General features: G+C 37.8%; 1 protein-coding gene across 1 annotated transcript in view; it reads left to right on the top strand.

Annotated features, from left to right (window-relative positions):
• The window catches only part of ADAMTS19 (ADAM metallopeptidase with thrombospondin type 1 motif 19), a 275226-nt gene that overhangs the window by 141561 nt on the left and 116036 nt on the right, over positions 1–17629 (top strand). Inside the window, exon 11 of the mRNA XM_089677700.1 lies at positions 10792–10893. Within this exon, the coding sequence (XP_089533826.1) occupies positions 10792–10893 (102 nt within the window). The remainder of the gene's footprint in view (positions 1–10791; positions 10894–17629) is intronic.

Genomic DNA, 17629 nt, shown 5'->3' with positions numbered 1-17629 from the left:
CTCTATCGCCAGGATTGGTGTGCTTTCATATCAGGAGATCATCTCAGGGGCTCAGCAATAAGACCCAAAAGAAAGAAATCTTGATAGTGTAGTATTTTTATTCAAAGGTAAAAAGTAAGTAATACACTTACATGGTAATGTCCAACAAAAGCTGATGCATAGAATCCAAAAAGATGGCCGACAGTCAGATGCATGAAACAAGTGGATGATCAATGGTATGAGAGGTGTCCTTATCCCTAACGCGTTTCGTGGCAATGGCACATTATCAAAGGGAATGTGCCTCTCAACCATGGTCCCTTATATATAGAGGACCTCTAATTGACAAAAGACGCATTTTCGCGTCATTTTAGCGCTACTGCGCATGCGCGAGGCCAAGACGACCGCGCATGCGCAATGCAAGCCTCCCGTGTCATCGCGGTTAACCCGCGCATGCGCAGATCGTATCCGGCAGCCATTTTATAGAAGACCAAGACATGCAGAGCCAGAAAAAGCGATCCACAGCCCAGAAAAACGGGGATTGTGATGGGAGAGAACCCACCTAACACATCTTACAATGTTAGGAGATCTCAGCATCACAGCAATCATTAGGGGAGGGTGATGAGGAGATATCTTTAATAAGCAAAGGGATAAACCATGCCAGGTGCTAGATGTAAATGTTAAATCTTGGTGTGGTAGAACTACAAGTACCAGCCCCCTATGTTCATGCAAAAATGCCAGGGGCCATCAATATAGAATTTTTTAAAAAACAGAGCAAAGGTTACATACAACACCAGAAATGTCATAAAAGGACAATTGAAGTCGACAGTGATTAAAAACACGATTACACACAGCCAATGTAATGTGCAAAATATAAAGTGCGAATAGTCATAAAAATAATAATCATATGATCTAAATAATAATAATAATGATGATCATAAACATAACATAAATGGTCATAAAACATAATGGAAGTTAAAATGAAATAAAATAAAACACCAATATCAAAATAGCCCCTAGGATATTCCCTAGGAAACTATGATTAAAACAAAAGCAACCCCATATGAATCACTGGGGGGCATTAACAATACCTACCCGTGTGGAACATATCCACATCAAAATTTGTGTACCAATGGTATAATGGATAATTTGGATAATAACCAGTGCGAATAGTACATGTTAAAGAGAAAAAGAATACGCTCATACTCCAGCTAATTAATGGAAGAGGGGGGGGAAAGAGGCCCCTCGAGGTAAGATAATGATGTTATAGAACCATAGTTTCCCCCGGAAACCCTAAAGATACATCAATGTCGATAAGACATACATACTGGATATTTGCTGAGATGAGGCAAGGACAACCCAAAAGGAATTACCTGGTATCCAAGAAACAATTTATGTCCACATCAATATTTAACCCATGTGGGGCAAGTGTTCTTAATAAAAAAATCCATTTAGTTTCAAGTTTTGAAACTGCTCTTAACTTGTGTACTCCTCTCCAGTGTTTATGTATTGTGTCAATTCCTATAAATCTCAAGCCATGTGGGTTCTTATTATGCGCTTAACCTTTGCTCTGTTTTTTAAAAAAATCTATATTGATGGCCCCTGGCATTTTTGCATGAACATAGGGGGCTGGTACTTGTAGTTCTACCACACCAAGATTTAACATTTACATCTAGCACCTGGCATGGTTTATCCCTTTGCTTATTAAAGATATCTCCTCATCACCCTCCCCTAATGATTGCTGTGATGCTGAGATCTCCTAACATTGTAAGATGTGTTAGGTGGGTTCTCTCCCATCACAATCCCCGTTTTTCTGGGCTGTGGATCGCTTTTTCTGGTTCTGCATGTCTTGGTCTTCTATAAAATGGCCGCCGGATATGATCTGCGCATGCGCGGGTTAACCGCGATGACGCGGGAGGCTTGCATTGCGCATGCGCGGTCGTCTTGGCCTCATGTGCAGTAGCGCTAAAATGACGCGAAAATGCGTCTTTTGTCAATTAGAGGTCCTCTATATATAAGGGACCATGGTTGAGAGGCACATTCCCTTTGATAATGTGCCATTGCCACGAAACGCGTTAGGGATAAGGACACCTCTCATACCATTGATCATCCACTTGTTTCATGCATCTGACTGTCGGCCATCTTTTTGGATTCTATGCATCAGCTTTTGTTGGACATTACCATGTAAGTGTATTACTTACTTTTTACCTTTGAATAAAAATACTACACTATCAAGATTTCTTTCTTTTGGGTCTTATTGCTGAGCCCCTGAGATGATCTCCTGATATGAAAGCACACCAATCCTGGCGATAGAGGATATAAAGTGTTTTCGTGTTACTGTAAAGAGGCGCACTCCCCCTGGTGGTAGGAGACGGCAAGAGTGGTGCACTGGTGTTCCTGAGCAAATTTTGGCAAACTGGCAAATTTTAACACTTTCACAGGCTCTGTTTTAGCTTGCCCCAAAAAGAAACATTTCAATTGTTTTTTTAAATCAGGTAATTATGAAATACTGTATTTGCCACTTTGCAGTTAGATGGTGGAGCAACTTCTCTACATTTTCCCCAAGCTAACTTTACTACTATGCTGTGAACAGCTTGTGCTGTGAATTAATCTCACTAGTAGGAGAGCAGTTGCACACACTGTTGATTAGCCAGTTATGTATTTTCAGTTAGACTGAAGCAATAAAAAAACTGAGGTGGTAGTGCTAGGCTTTCTTTTTAGAAATAACAATGGAATTATTGTCTCTCTTTTGCTATGAGTAGAATTCCTTTCTTTTTTACATTGTGCAGCATGTAACTGTGACCACATAATGCCTACATCTGAGAGTACCAACATCTCACTCCTAGAGTCCCCCTAGACAAATGTGGTTTCAGTTGCTAAAATATCATTTTAAATGGAGCTGGTCTTTAAATAGTCAACACCGTTGGGGAGAGAAATGTGTGGCTTCTTTGGTTTGGCGAGTAAATAATACACAGTGGTGCAAGTATATTCTTTGTGTAACACATATAATGTCTGGCCCAGCAGTTTCCTTTTACAAAAAATATTGGTGAGATATACATAAAGACAGCACAGGAACAGAGCAAATACACTATGTTGTCTCATAGTCACTTGGGGGAACCTTGGAAGTAATGCATAAAAAGGAAGCCAGGGGTGTCTGGGGTGTATCGTACAAACAAGGTCAGGGCATATTACAAGTATTGTTTCCTTATTTGACTTACCACCTAGTCCATACAAAATAGTTTCTGGACTGATGACAGTGATCTGGCATATTTTACCTTCCAGAACTTTTTATAAGCAGTAAGGGAAAAAAAGAAAGCGATCACACTTTTTTTGAGCTAAGCAAACAGCTGGGATAGATAAAGTAAAAGAAAAAAAGACTGATATGGAGACATTGTAAGTGAGCACCGGGTGTAATGTTGTAAATACACTTCTGAAGTCGCCTATGCTATGAAAGAAAACTTTATGGCTCCAGGTTGAAAACAGCTTCAGAATTTTGTCAAGACTGTCCATAATATCTAAACTGTCCAAATGTCTGTGATTACTCTGTGGTACATGCAGGCTTATTTCATACAGATGTGTTGACTGCAGTGAAGAAAAAGTAACATCTGGTTTCAAATAATTTCTTAACACAAGGATATTTTTTAAAGTGCTAACTTGGAACATATTTAAAAGAACATCATCTGTTAATTCAGCAAAATAATCAGATTTGTATAAACTACAACCCACATCAGCAAAAAAGTTACTTCCAGGTTCTTTGCATAATTAAATTCTAATTGCATATTTTAAATCACTCAGATACAAACTTAATTTATGCTTGAAATAACTCATTATAATTTTAATGTAGTCTTTTTTTCATGTAGTACAGGTTGAACTTTTCAATTTCAGCACCCTCAGGACATGGACTTTGCTGAACTAGATAATTTTCTGGATCAGTAGATGTGCTGGGATGCAGAATTCCAGACATTGGGACCACAGCCAAATTAGGACATTTTCTGAATCATGAGTGATTCCATATCATTTACAAAGTTTATCCAGTGATTTAATTTTTGGGTACAGTTAAATTAATGCATTCTAGTCTCATTTATATTAGCAGATTAATAGTTTATTTATATGGGTGAAACATTAAAATACAATTGACACATAAATTAAGGTAACATTTTCCATTTATCTGAGATATTTTATGAACATTTGAATATGCATTAGCATCTAGGGTTATAGGATGTCTAGGTTCAGTTTATACTAATGCTATGTTTTAAAAGTGTATAATAAAATAGTGTTGTTCAAACAATCAGATTCCAGTTTTTTTTAAAGCTGAAAAAAACACTAATTACTGTTTTTTACTTATGAGCTTTGTTTTAGCTATTGTTACACATTTTCAGTTATGGGTCAGAATTGGAAAATAAAACTTAAGATATATACAGGGATCATCAAGCTTCTAGTTCAACTCACCAGGAAAAGTCCAACTATCACTGGAATGAACATTCCAACATTACAATTTAAACCTATTTGCAGATCATGCTATTCTCTCCATCACCAACCCCTTGATCTCCCTACTTAATTTAAAGACCTACTGACACAATTTAGCAATATTTTCTGTCTACACATTTACCATGCAAAACAAAATGCTCAAAACATACTGTATCTTCACAAATGGTCCCAGCAAACAATCTACAACTATCCCTCAAAAACCAGTGGAATTATAAGCAACTCCCCTATTTAGGGGACATCCTACCAGTTCATAGTCCACACTTCATGAACAAAGATATCCTCCTCTTCTCCATAAGCTTAAATATCTCCTACAGGCCTAGGAAATTTATCCTCTTTTCTGGTTTAGCAGAATAGCTGCCATGAAAATGACCTATCTTCTAAAATTGCTATATTTATTCCATTGACTTCAGAATAAATTTTACTATTTATTTGTAGACAATGCAAGCCCATTCTTCCTAAGCATACACTTTTTATGGTTCAATAAATGCTTATTGAAGTTTTACAGAAGTATAACAGCATGTAACATATGGGTAGAATGGAAGCACTTGGTACATCAAAGGCTAGACGTCCATAATGCAATAACCGAATACCAGCTATACCTCATAAGGCTCATCTGGCAGTCAATATCAGCTTTAGAGGAAAAAAACCAATAGGTAAAACTCCATACCTGGGGATAATACACTTTTTCAAACCATGACAAATGGTGGATTGTCTATCCCTATTCTTTTAGAATACTACTTTGCAGCTCAATTTGCTCAGCTTATAAAGAACCCCCCCCCCCGGAAACTCTACCCTGGGTCTCTTCAAATGAGGATAACTGTAATCCCCTGCTTAGGGACCTCAGTGACAATTCCCATCACATCATTCCCTTAAAGATTTGAATGAAACAATATACTCTGGATACCTCGTGTCACCATGCTTACCCCTTCTATCTATAATTACGTTAAAAAAAAAAAAAAACATTTTCTAGGAGGTTACAACCTTATTGGATTTCTGCAAAGATTAGTACGTTTTTTTTTTGGAAAATAAATCAGATAAGAAAAGTTCATTTTAAAGGTTTGCATACACTTTTTGTCACTGAAATAGTTTTTAGATGAAATAACAGTAGGCAGTGCCATACTTTCACAAAAAAACAGCACTGCTGTATAAAATTTAACAGGACATAGGAAATTGAATGGTTATAATTCATGCACTTAGAACCACAGCATCAGGGAACACTGAGGAATAAGCTTACAATGGTCTTTATTAAGTTATATATTTACTAAAGTAGGACTGAATAATCACTAATGAACTTCTGGCTGATGCTCAGCATGTGATTTGTTTCCTTTACTGCTTATATTAAAGCAGGTTTTATTAAGTATATTATGATGTGCTACAGCAGTAGTGTCATCTGATCAATGAAGACCTAACACACGTGGTTTTATAAGACATAATGAAAACAAAAAAATGTACTATATTAAATTAGTAGGGCAAACATTGTATTATGTAAATGTTGGATACATTTTTATTTTTTGCATTGATTTATGTATCTAAAAAACCTTCTTTTAGAGGTTCTGATGGGGTCTCAGTCAGACAAGGTGAACTGATGGAAGGCATCTACTGCTGTGCTCACACTTTAGACAACCCATGGTGTCCTAAGAAGCCTTTGTCATGTGTTAAATATTTATTTATAAAACAAAGATTCTGTGGCACCACGTTTGTTTCAATATGTTGCCATTTTTTTTGTAAAAACAAATCCAACATTTCTTGCTCTTGGAGGTGGGCAGCTTAACACAGTGCACTTAATGTGCTGTATCACCAAAACCCATCTCCTTGGTCACTTTTGCAGCCACATTTGAGAAAACCCCACTATATGTTTGATATGGGTTCCCATTCACACATCGTGCCTAAATAAAGTTTTAAATATGTCTTACCTTTTAGGTGTTTCTCAGGAGGTGTCATGGCTGACTACAAGGTTTTTTGAGCAATGTCAGAAGTCAGTGTCTCCTAAAGCTGGCCATACATGGCTCAGTTCTTTTTCATTCAACCAGTGGGCTGAACAAAAAACAAACAAACCAATTCTCCCATCCACATATTCGAGGTGGATGTGGGAATCCTCGCTGCTGTGTCATTGTGTTCTGACAGTGGGACAGCCTATTGGCTGCATGTGCTGATCAAAGAAAAACATTGCCAAAAAGTCTGTACATGAGAAGTCAATCCTTAGATCTAACAGGAACAGCCATAGATGGATCGAAATTCAGGTGGTCCCAGCTTAACAGCCCAAATTTCGACCTTTCTACGGCCAGCTTAAATTTGCCCTCATTAACATACAATGCAAGAACCCTAGCTTCTAGATATTTAATCCTTTGTTAGGATTGTTCATATCTAATTACAGATGATAATGAATAGATGCCTGCATAGTACAGACAGTGTTAGTTATGGCAAACACAGCTTCCCAGCTCCCTCACAAACAAAGAACTACTGTATGTAGGATTTGTCCCTGTTTGTGGATTCAGAATAGGGTATATAAAAAAGGTAAGCTGCAATTTTTTTTTTTAAATTATGTGAATGGGGACATTTAGCAAATAGAAAATAGGTGTTGTCCCAATTTGGCTGCAAAAGTGGAAATATTAGCAATACTTGCAGCTTTTTTTTTCAGTGTACATTCTGTTTTCCGTGTTTTATAGCTGCTCTTTCACTGTTCTTTTCACAAACTAGACTAAAATGTAGCAAACTGTCTTTTGTTTCCCGTTAGTACAGTGTAAAAATATAGAAAGCAGCAGAAACTAAACTGCAACATTCTCTAGTTTTTAAACAGGAAAAGAAAGTGCTGAGGCAGCAATTAATTAAAGGTGCCTATGCACGAATGGACCAAACCAAAGAGCTAAGATGCCCATAGAAATGAGAAGACTATTTTCAGCTGGATTGGACAGTGATCCTATTGTCAGCTGGATTGGACTGTGCGGTCAGGCATTCGACAGGCAATAATCCTTATCTGTTCTGGTCATTATAGCTTTCTGAGAGACAAGCAGTAGCATCTGACCACACCACTCTTCTCCTTCAAACTGCCTTCTCCAAAGACATAAACACTCAAGTGTTTATGTTTGTGCCTTGTGAAGGTCTTTGCACATCCAACTGCCATCAGAGGTCTATAAGCACCCCAAACGATAAAGAGCCCATTCACACTATTACGCTGCATTAGTACACACACATTATGCAGCATGTGCCAAGTTAAAACAGCCTATTCATTTGAACAGGGAGCCTAATGCTTTTCAAAGCGTGCTGCACCGTAATGCACATTAGTGCATTGGACCGTGTTGCGCACGTCCACTGGCAAGGTGTTTTGGGGTGCCATTCTTTTGGTAGTGCATTGCACCAACACATATAACATACATTAATGTGCATTGAGATAATGTGAGTATTAGTGCAGTTCAATGCTGTTAACGGGCCCTTAATCATAAAAATAAACTAAACCAAACATAAAGTTTGCCATCAAATGCTAGCTGAATGCTGTCTTCGATAGTTTAAAAACAGCTACCTGTAACAAGCATTCATCCAGTGAAATCAGAACTCCTGATCTGATAGCTGAGCAGAAATCAAATTCAGAAATGGTGGCCCTATATTTCTCTCAGTGTAAACATCCTTTTAAACTCCTGTTGTAGAGCAAATAGTAAGAAACAGATCTACGATAAATAGATATGTGTTTTTCAGTTATTCTGATAATTAAAGTGGAAATAAAGTCAAGAATACTAATCTATGTTCCAGTGATCTGATACTTGCAAGGTCCTTCACTGATGCCCCATCTTCTCCCCGGCTTCTCTTTGGTACTGGTCTTAAGATGGCCATACATGGATAGCAATTCAGCCAGTACAGTGGGGACCAGACAAATTTTTAACCATGTGTGGTCAATGGGGTTTAATCTACCGATCAACTTCTTTTCAACCACTGTGTCGGATAAAAGTCACCCAATCAGTGCCACAGGCAATAGGCTGCAGCGCTGATCTGTGTTTGCTGACTGAAGGGAAGTCTCGCTACTGATGGAATACAATATTGTAGCTTGGAGAATTCCCCCATCCACATGTGTGTGTGGATGGGAAACTGGGTTAGTTTTTTTTTTTCATACAACCCCCCCAATTAATTTTTTTTTAAAACGGACAGGTAAGTTGATTTTATTGCAGAAGAGACATTGCATGTCCCTCTTGCAATAAAAAGATTGCCTGTTTGCAATACTTTTTTAAATTTTAGTTTTACTTTAAGAGTATGATTTGTATGATTTCATCTACAAACGTCTGTCTTTGAATTCTGTCTGATAAAGACATTTTTCAAAGTCCCTCTAAAACAGATATGAGGAAGATTTTTAATATAAGCATACAGTATTACAAATGATGTGTTCTAGCAAAAACAATGATGTCATTTTTCATATTCGTAACAATCTCCATACAGATTTCAACATAATTTTCTCATTGCAGATAAAGTGCTGATCTGTTTGTATCCTTGACCTGGCTGCTAATAGTGGCTTGGTTTCTTGGATGCTGTTTTCCTTGTTTATTGATTTTATGTAAGCAAAATATGATTGACTTACTCCAGCTGTAAGAATTGCACATGTCTTGGCAAAGCACTGTTATAAACATGTTGAGTAATTTCTATAATATAATATAGGAAAAATAAAGGTCATTCAAAAGTCACTATGAAAAAGATATAATAATGCCAGATATTACATGATGGCATTCATGGATGTTATGTCATTGTTCTGTAAAAAAAAGATAGGGATCATTACCTCCTAACAGTGATCAAATCCACAAATGAATAATACTTGGTAAAGACATTAGACTTTGAGCTCCTTAATGACCGTGATTGAAGTGAATGGTTCCTTGTCCAAGTTAAAGCACAATATAATATGTCTTAGTAGTATACATCCGATAAATAATAAATACATATTTCCTCTATCCATTTCTCCTTATCTTCTAAATGACAAATTAATTATTTTCCCATTTAAAGTTCAGTTTCTGCTCTGTAGGTAGTGCTGCCGAGCCAGGCTTTTTAGCCCTTTGAATTTTGGGGTAAATAATAAAAAAAAGGCATGTAATTTATTCACATTGAATGGAATTCAAATGAATATACTTATACACTGAAAATATATTAACCTGTATATTTTTAGTTCTGCCCTCGTGTATGAAGTTATAAAGGATCATTTGAAAACCTGATGGGCTGTTAAACAGTCCTAATTAATGTTTCAAATCTGAAGTGTACATCTAGGCAAAACATTAAGAAAACAATGTGGATAGAGCGGAGAAATGTTAGAACCCATGTCTTTTTTTTTCTTCTACCCTTAAAGCAGAGCTCCAGGCTCCCCCAAAAAAATTAAAAGCCAGCGGCTACAAATACTGTAGCTGGTGACTTTTAATATAAGAACACTTACCTGCCCAGGGATCCAGCAAAGTTCTCACCCGAGCCAATTCTTTAATCAGCTTCGAGAGCAGGAGCCAGCATCTTCAGTAAGGAAAAGCAGAAGTAAAGCCTTGTGGCTTCACAGCCAGTTTCATACATCACATGTGTGAATTGCGTTACGCTTTGTGAATGGTCCCGCGGTCTACTGGGAGCTGTCAAGTTTCCCAGAAAGCTACGGGTGAAGGAGGGAATCCGAACCTCCGGCTCAGATAACCACAGCACATCTTACCAGAAGTGGGAGCGGTTACCTGTCAAACCAGATACCCACTCCCCCCCCCCCCCGATAAAAGTGCCAAATGTGGCAGTGGAGGGGGGGTGGGCAAACAAGTGGAACTTCCCCCTTGGGTGAAGTTTGGCTTTAAGTGATTTTCTCTCACTTAGTGCCACAATAGCAATGGTTTCATCAGAAAAAAAAGTTATTCTAGCTTCATCCGCTCTACTAAAGTAGCGTATAATAAGATCTAATAAGATCATTGTTGTTGTGACTGTGAGGACAAGTGTGATGGATTTGCCTGGGACTAAGACAATTGTATAGAAAAGCAGCATTTCTTTTTATTTGTCTTTCTGTTGTGAAGTGGGAATTTAGAAGGAAATAGATATATTTGGAGATAGATAGATAGATAGATAGATAGATAGAGAGACCTTTTTTTTTATGTGAAGCAGTGACAGTAATAATATTACACAAAGCAAAGCAATCCATATCTCTTAATAACATTTCACATTTAAACTATTAAATATATCATTCTTATATACCAATTAATAGAAAATAATTAACTATGAAAGGACATACCTTTTTTAATTTACCCATTATAAACTACTCATTATAAAGATCTGTTATGTGTTAACTTTATGAAAGATATGCCATAAATGTGTACCTGCCATTTTTAACATATTTTTTAGCATGTCATTTGTACAGGACTCTGGTGTAAGCTGGAAGGGGAAAACGAATGTAGAACAAGAATGGATCCTCCGATGGATGGAACAGAATGCAGCACAGAAAAGGTACTGAAACGTTAGAATGTCTGCCAGGTTTTTATTATTCATTTTGTCTTTCTGTATTCCCCGATTTACTTTGCTTTTAGCTTTAGGTCAAAAAGCAAGGGAAAATATCTAATGCTTTTTTTTTTCATTTTGCATAGAGTAGGAAAATGATTTTCAAAATTTTTTTGCCATCTGTGTCCCATTGGGGAGATTTCCCTTCACTTCCTTTTTTATAGAAACATCTCTCTGTTCATATTTTGATGACAACTATTTTTTTTTTATTTCCCATCACTTCTAGTGATAAGGGTCACCAGGGCAAATAGGGAAGGTGGATAGGGAAGCAAAAAAAAAAATATGACAGAGTTTCTAATCCTTTATCACAAAGTAAAAGAAAATAGTGTTGGCCTTAGATACACTTCAATTGGTTGACAGCAATAAAACAATAAAACTTCACCTAAGATTCTGTCCTTTCTCCACTCTATAAAAAAAAAATAAATCTAATGATGTGTGTACTTCTTATTTTTTTTTTCATTTATAAAAAGAGTGTAAAACACAAACTAATAAAACCTTTACTGGCACACAGAGTGGTTACAGATTGGGGTAAGTTTAGTAAAGGAGTAGGCAAAGCTCACTTCACAGGTATAGCTGTGGTCCCTTTTCATCTGTTTTCCAGGCTGATGTTTACAAACATTAATAGCTCAGGCATCAGTTTATCTACACAAATAATGGAGTTGATTTACTAAAAGACTAAAGAATGTTCACATATCTTAGTGAATAAGGTAAAGTTACATTGACTTAAAATACAAAATCATGCACAAGGGAAACCAACAAAAAAAACTGATATTTTACTTACCTATGAACAGATGATTTTAATTATTCATTGTCTTCTCAAAACTATACACATGTATTCATTTTCATATACTATAGTGAATCTGAATAAAAGACATAGACAAGTTTTACAACAAAAACTTTCCACTAAGAGTATGGGGTCTATTTACCACAGGGATACAGAATGTTTACTTTGCAAAAAATACCAATCATGTGCAAGTATAATTAAAAAAAACAGGATTATTGCTGACCCATGACTGGATGATTGACATCAGCATAGTCTCATGTCATTCACCAAGATAACTGAAAATCCAATTTGCAAAGTGAACATACACTACTCCTTCAACCCCAATAAATAGCCTAGCTAGCTTTTACTAAAACTGTATTACTAATGCAGGTGTTTTGCATTTTTTGCATAGACGCAGTGCTCGAGATGTATTCTCAGTATTTTCTGTACAATATGTATTTGTTTACATCATACATGCCTTGTCCTTTATGGTGTAGTATAGCAATTTTCCACTTTCCGCATATTTGGAAACAGGAAACAGAATTAGGCATTTCCACAAGCTATTTGGAAAAGAACTGTATTGTTGTAATTGATGTTTTTTAATTGCCTTGAAATAACTCTCTTCTGGTTTATGTTTCAACAACATGATAAAGCTAACATTTAGGAGACATTTTTTCTGCTTTTATTGATTGCTGTCATGTGGTTTCTTTCATTATACAATACCAGCTGCATGATGTTTAACATTACATATTTACCATTAGGCACTACTAGAAATAAATGGGATTCTGTTTTATGTAGGCTATTTCTAAAATAATTGCAAAACAATTTTCAGTTGAGACCAACCTACATGTTATTTAAAATACAAGGTGAAACCTAGACATTTTACCACATTATAGCAGTATATTTTTTTTATTAAAAAAAAAACCAAAAAAAAAACCAAACAAAAATATTAATAGTGCCGCGCTCCTATTGCTATATATAATATAATATAAAATATAAATATAAATATAAATACAATCTACTCTCTTCCAATAATTATATAAATTGAAACCTCAACAAAATCCATAGATCACTATACTTAGTGGGTGAACGATAATATATAATCACTGTGACTAGTGAATCAAAAAAATGTTATAAAAGAACCTTAGTAAATAGGCCGATCTCAATCAAATCATAACTAATAAATTAAATTAAAATAGGAGTGTGTATAAATACTTAGTGCCACTCATCAATCCATCAATATTGTGCATAAACATATATTGATATTAATGTGCAAGTGCAAACTTAATAATACATACATAAATAAAAAGTCTTTTGAAGTAAGTGCAATGTGCAGGTGAATTCCTTATTCCCTTTTGCCTCAGGTGCCTTGTGATCTCCCTATGCGCTCACCTTAATATTTGCCCAAATAAATTCAGGCAAATATGCTTTTAATCCTTCCAGGATTGATGGAATAATGCTGATGTATAGGATGTTTCCACGAGGTAAGTGTAGATCTATTATGGATACTCCTGTACTCTCCTCTCTCTCCTTAGGCTGCTGCTCATAGGTGAGTATTTAAACCAGCTCTTTAGGGATCTCCTTGTTCCCCTCCTTTTTATGAAATCCCTGGTGATCCTTCAAGTCTCTCTGCTTTCCTGTTAATAACTGACCATACTAAGTAGGAGAACACAGTGTGGGTAGTTTCCTGGCTGTGCTGGAACGATCCAATGACAAGTCAAAAATTGCAAAATTCCCTCAGTTGCAAGAGGTTAAGAGGTTTAAGGGTTTCATTGTATAAACTGCTTGTGTCAAGTCTCTCACAATATTTAAAATCAAATCTAGATCAGGGTCTTTACTAAGCAAGTCTATAGCCCTACATTTCTAGGTGTGCTATATATTAATATTGTGTTTCAAGGTCCATTTCTGGGTCAGCCTCACTTTCCAACAGATAGCCATGTATTCCTATCAAGTACACTTAGATATGTGTCACAATTCATAGCTGATTTAATGACTGCAAGCTCTCTTAGCCCAGAAGTAGCAAAACAACCCAAACCATAACTTCTCACCACCATACTTCACAGTTTGTATTATGTTATTTTACTGGATTGCTGTTTTTTGGTTGCACCAAGCCTATTAATGCTACTGTGGCCAAAAAAAAACATATTTGATTCATCAGCACAACAGCACATTTGCAGGAGGTCTTGTCTTTGTTCAATGATAAACTGTAGTCTTGCGCTAACATTCTTTTTGAACAGCAAAGGTTTATATCCTGGCAAATTCCCTTGCAGGTAAATTGGTGCAAATAAAAGGAGCTTTGGCCCTTAACCCCACTTCTCTTTATTCATCCTTGTTCCTGGCCACTATCTGTACATAATAAAGAAACTATCCTGCCCACCCAGGTACAGCCTCTCTTAAAAGGATGTGCTGCTGTTAAGCAGTAAATCTACTATAAGGTGTGCATCCTAGGTGCTGGATTATTTGACAACCAAATCATTAACTGCTGGTTTTTGTTGAAGGGCACTAATAGTTTTTATCACTGCCTGACTATATATTCTGCATACTGACTCATGCCTTTCTCTAAACTCTTCTTTTACTTCATGCCTTTATTGTTGATGTTATTTTCATACTGAGTTTGAGGGAGGGCAGGGGTGGAATCTCAGGCTGCATGTCTGATTGATCCCACCCCCAGGCTATTGCTTCATTCCAGCTCTCTGACTCCTACTATTAGTGGAGGGCCATGGCTGCAGCAATGTATCATCCTGTAGCTAGCATATGGGAACACTATGTTAGTGACCTAGTAGAATTACCCACCCTGGCATCTGATGTCAGCATTGACTTCTCATTAATTGGCAAGAGGGGATGTGACCTGTTGCCAGATGAGTGGCAGCAATAGGGAGCTAGCCAATGGGATGTTGCTTGGACCCTGATTAGCATGCACAAGCAAGAAGGGGACTTTAAAGCTCCCTGCCTTATGTTATTCCTCTTTCTGGCTGGGTACACAAGTGTGTGTTACCTGTGCAGCAGGTATGCCTAATAAGTTCTTTTTGTGAGGTCTGTTTCTGGCTGTGACACAATCCTCTACAACTTATCTAATTTTTCTAATTCTTAGAACTTTTGTCCATAGAAAAAAATGACACTAAAGAAATACAAAAGGTAATTGTTAGTTGCATCTGAAGTTGTCTTAATTTACAAAAGAGAGTCTCTTTTGTAAATTAAGACAACTTCAGATGCAACTAATAAGCTGATGCTATAACATTTCAGAGCCAACAGACCATTCTGGAGATGATTGTTCCCTGCCCCATGCCAGGTTGCCGCACTCCAACAAGCAGTTGTCAGCCAGGCAAAAGTCACAAAAGTAACAACACTCTGCAAAGTCTACTAAGAAGTATTAACATAGTTGTAGACAAGAAAAGTCCATAAATACTTTTCCAATTCTAGCAACTCAGTCAGAAAGCATTTGCTAAGCCTGTAGAGCTTGATTCCTTCCTGGGAAATCTAGTTTGTGGTATATGCATTAAAGTGGTATTACAAGACAAAGACAAAGAGGCAAGTGTGAGTTGCACCTTTATTTGTCATGCAGTAGTTGAAAGTGTGCAGGAATTTTCCAATATCAGGCCATTGGCTTCCAAGAAAAGGCTTCAGAGGAGGATGCCAGTCCCCCTCCAGCACCCAGATTTGAAATTGACTTAATGTCAGAAGAATCACAATCAACATAAGGTGAACATTCTTCAGCACAAGGCTTCCTCTGATTGGCTGAGATGGAGGGGCTGATGGATGGAGTCATGATCTCAACCTTAACCAGTCAGAAGAAGCATTGTATTTATTCTTATCGACTCTAATTTGTTGTGAGTAGAGTTTCTGGAGCAATCTTTTAAATAGGGCTTGTATTATATTACTGTGGGGCTCCATCTGTCCACCTTATTTGCATTGACAGGGTCAAAATGGACAGTCAATCCCCTGGTATTGCAGTGGGAAGAGGGAGAGGTCATCACAGTTCAGGCAGCATGAAAACTTTTTTTTCACCCAGACTCAATGAAGAGTACAGCTTCACGTCTTCTCTGATAGTTAAGCCATCCAGCTGACTTACAAGTCCACAAGCCTTTCCCCTCCCTCCACTCCCTCATCAGCTGCTTCTTCTGCATCCATTTTTCTGTGTTTTTTCTTCCTGTTAAAATTGCTATTATGTTCTTTTGTAGGCTGACATGAGAAGGGCATGGAAATGGAACCTTGCTACTATAAACTTATTGAAATGTTCCATTCTATTCCATTCCTGGCTCATCCTTATTTCAGCCATATGTTCCCAATATTTTGATCATTGTAAGGTCTTGTTGTGGAACATTGGAGTTAGGGGCTAACACATTTTTTTCCCTAGTTAGTGGTTGTCCCAAAGGGCATCAGAAGGGTGGAGCTGACCAATAACAGGCTAAAAAAAAAAAGAGACTAGGAAAGGAACATTACAGTAAGAATATAAGTAACCATTTTATATAATATATATATATACACTCACCAGCCACTTTATTAAGTACACCTGTTCAATTGCTTGGTAACACAAATTTCTAATCAGCCAATCACATGGCAGTAACTCAATACATTTAGGCATCTAGACGTGGTGAAGACAACTTGCTGAAGTTCAAACTGAGCATCAGAATGGGGAATAATGGGCATTTAGGTGACTTTGAACGTGGCATGGTTGTTGGTGCCAGACAAGCTATTCTGAGTATTTAAAAAACTGCTGTTCTACTGGAATTTTCACACACAACCATCTCTAGGGTTTACAGAGAATGATCCAAAAAAGAGAAAATATCCAGTGAGTGGCAGTTGTATGGGCGAAAATGCCTTGTTGATGTCATAGGTCATCGGAGAATGGGCAGACTGGTTCAAGATGATAGAAAGGCAACAGTAACTCAAATAACCACTCATTACAACCAAGGTATGCAGAATACCATCTCTGAATGCATGAACCTTGACGAGGATGGGCTACAGCGGCAGACGACCACACCAGGTGCCACTCCTGTCACCTAAGAACAGGAAACGGAGGCTACAATTCATACACGCTTGCCAATATATATATATTTGGGGTATTGATCTGGTCAGTAGGGTAGCAGAGGGGGTTGTTAATCAGTTTCAGCTGCTTCGGTGTTCATGAAATTAACAACAGGTGCACTAAATGGGTAGCAATGAGATGACCCCCAAAACAGAAATGGTTTTACAGGTGGAGGCCACTAACATTTTTTTCCCTACTCATCTTTTCTGACTGTTTTTCACTAGGTTTGCATTTGGCTAGGGTCAGTGTCCCTACTGGTAGCATGAGGCGATACCTGAACCCTACAGAGGTTGCACAGGCAGTCCAACTCCTTCAAGATGGCACATCAATACATGCCACTGCCAGAAGATTTGCTGTGTTTCTCAGCACAGTCGCAAGAGCTTGGAGGAGATTCCAGGAGACCAGCTGGACAGGTTTTATAACCCATCAGCAGGACCTGTATCTGCTTCTTTGTGCAAGGAGGAACACGATGAGCACTGCCAGAGCCCTACAAATCGACCTCCAGCAGGCCACTGGTGTGAATGCCTCTGACCAAACAATCAGAAAGAGACTTCATGAGTGTGGCTTGAGGGCCCGGCGTCCTCTAGTGGATCCTGTGCTCACTGCCCGGCTCCATAGAGCTCAATTAGCATTTGCCATTGACACCAGAATTGGCAGGTCTGCCCTGTGCTTTTCACAGATGGAAGCAGGTTTACCCTGAGCACATGTGACAAATGTGAAAGGGTCTGGAGAAGACGCGGAGAATATTTTTGGTAGTGGGTCAGTGATGGTTTGGGGAGGCATATCCATGGAGGGATGCACAGACCTCTACAAGCTAGGTACCCTGACTGCCATTAGGAACCAAGATGAAATCCTTGGACCCATTGTCAGACCCTATGCTGGTGCAGTGGGTCCTG

This window comes from Staurois parvus, unplaced genomic scaffold (assembly GCF_062004578.1).
Source record: "Staurois parvus isolate SC_StPar_1 unplaced genomic scaffold, SC_StPar_1.0 ptg000014l, whole genome shotgun sequence".
Lineage (NCBI taxonomy): Eukaryota > Metazoa > Chordata > Amphibia > Anura > Ranidae > Staurois > Staurois parvus.
The sequence above is the reverse complement of the archived record's forward strand: the minus strand, read 5'-3'. Positions and strand labels throughout refer to the sequence as shown.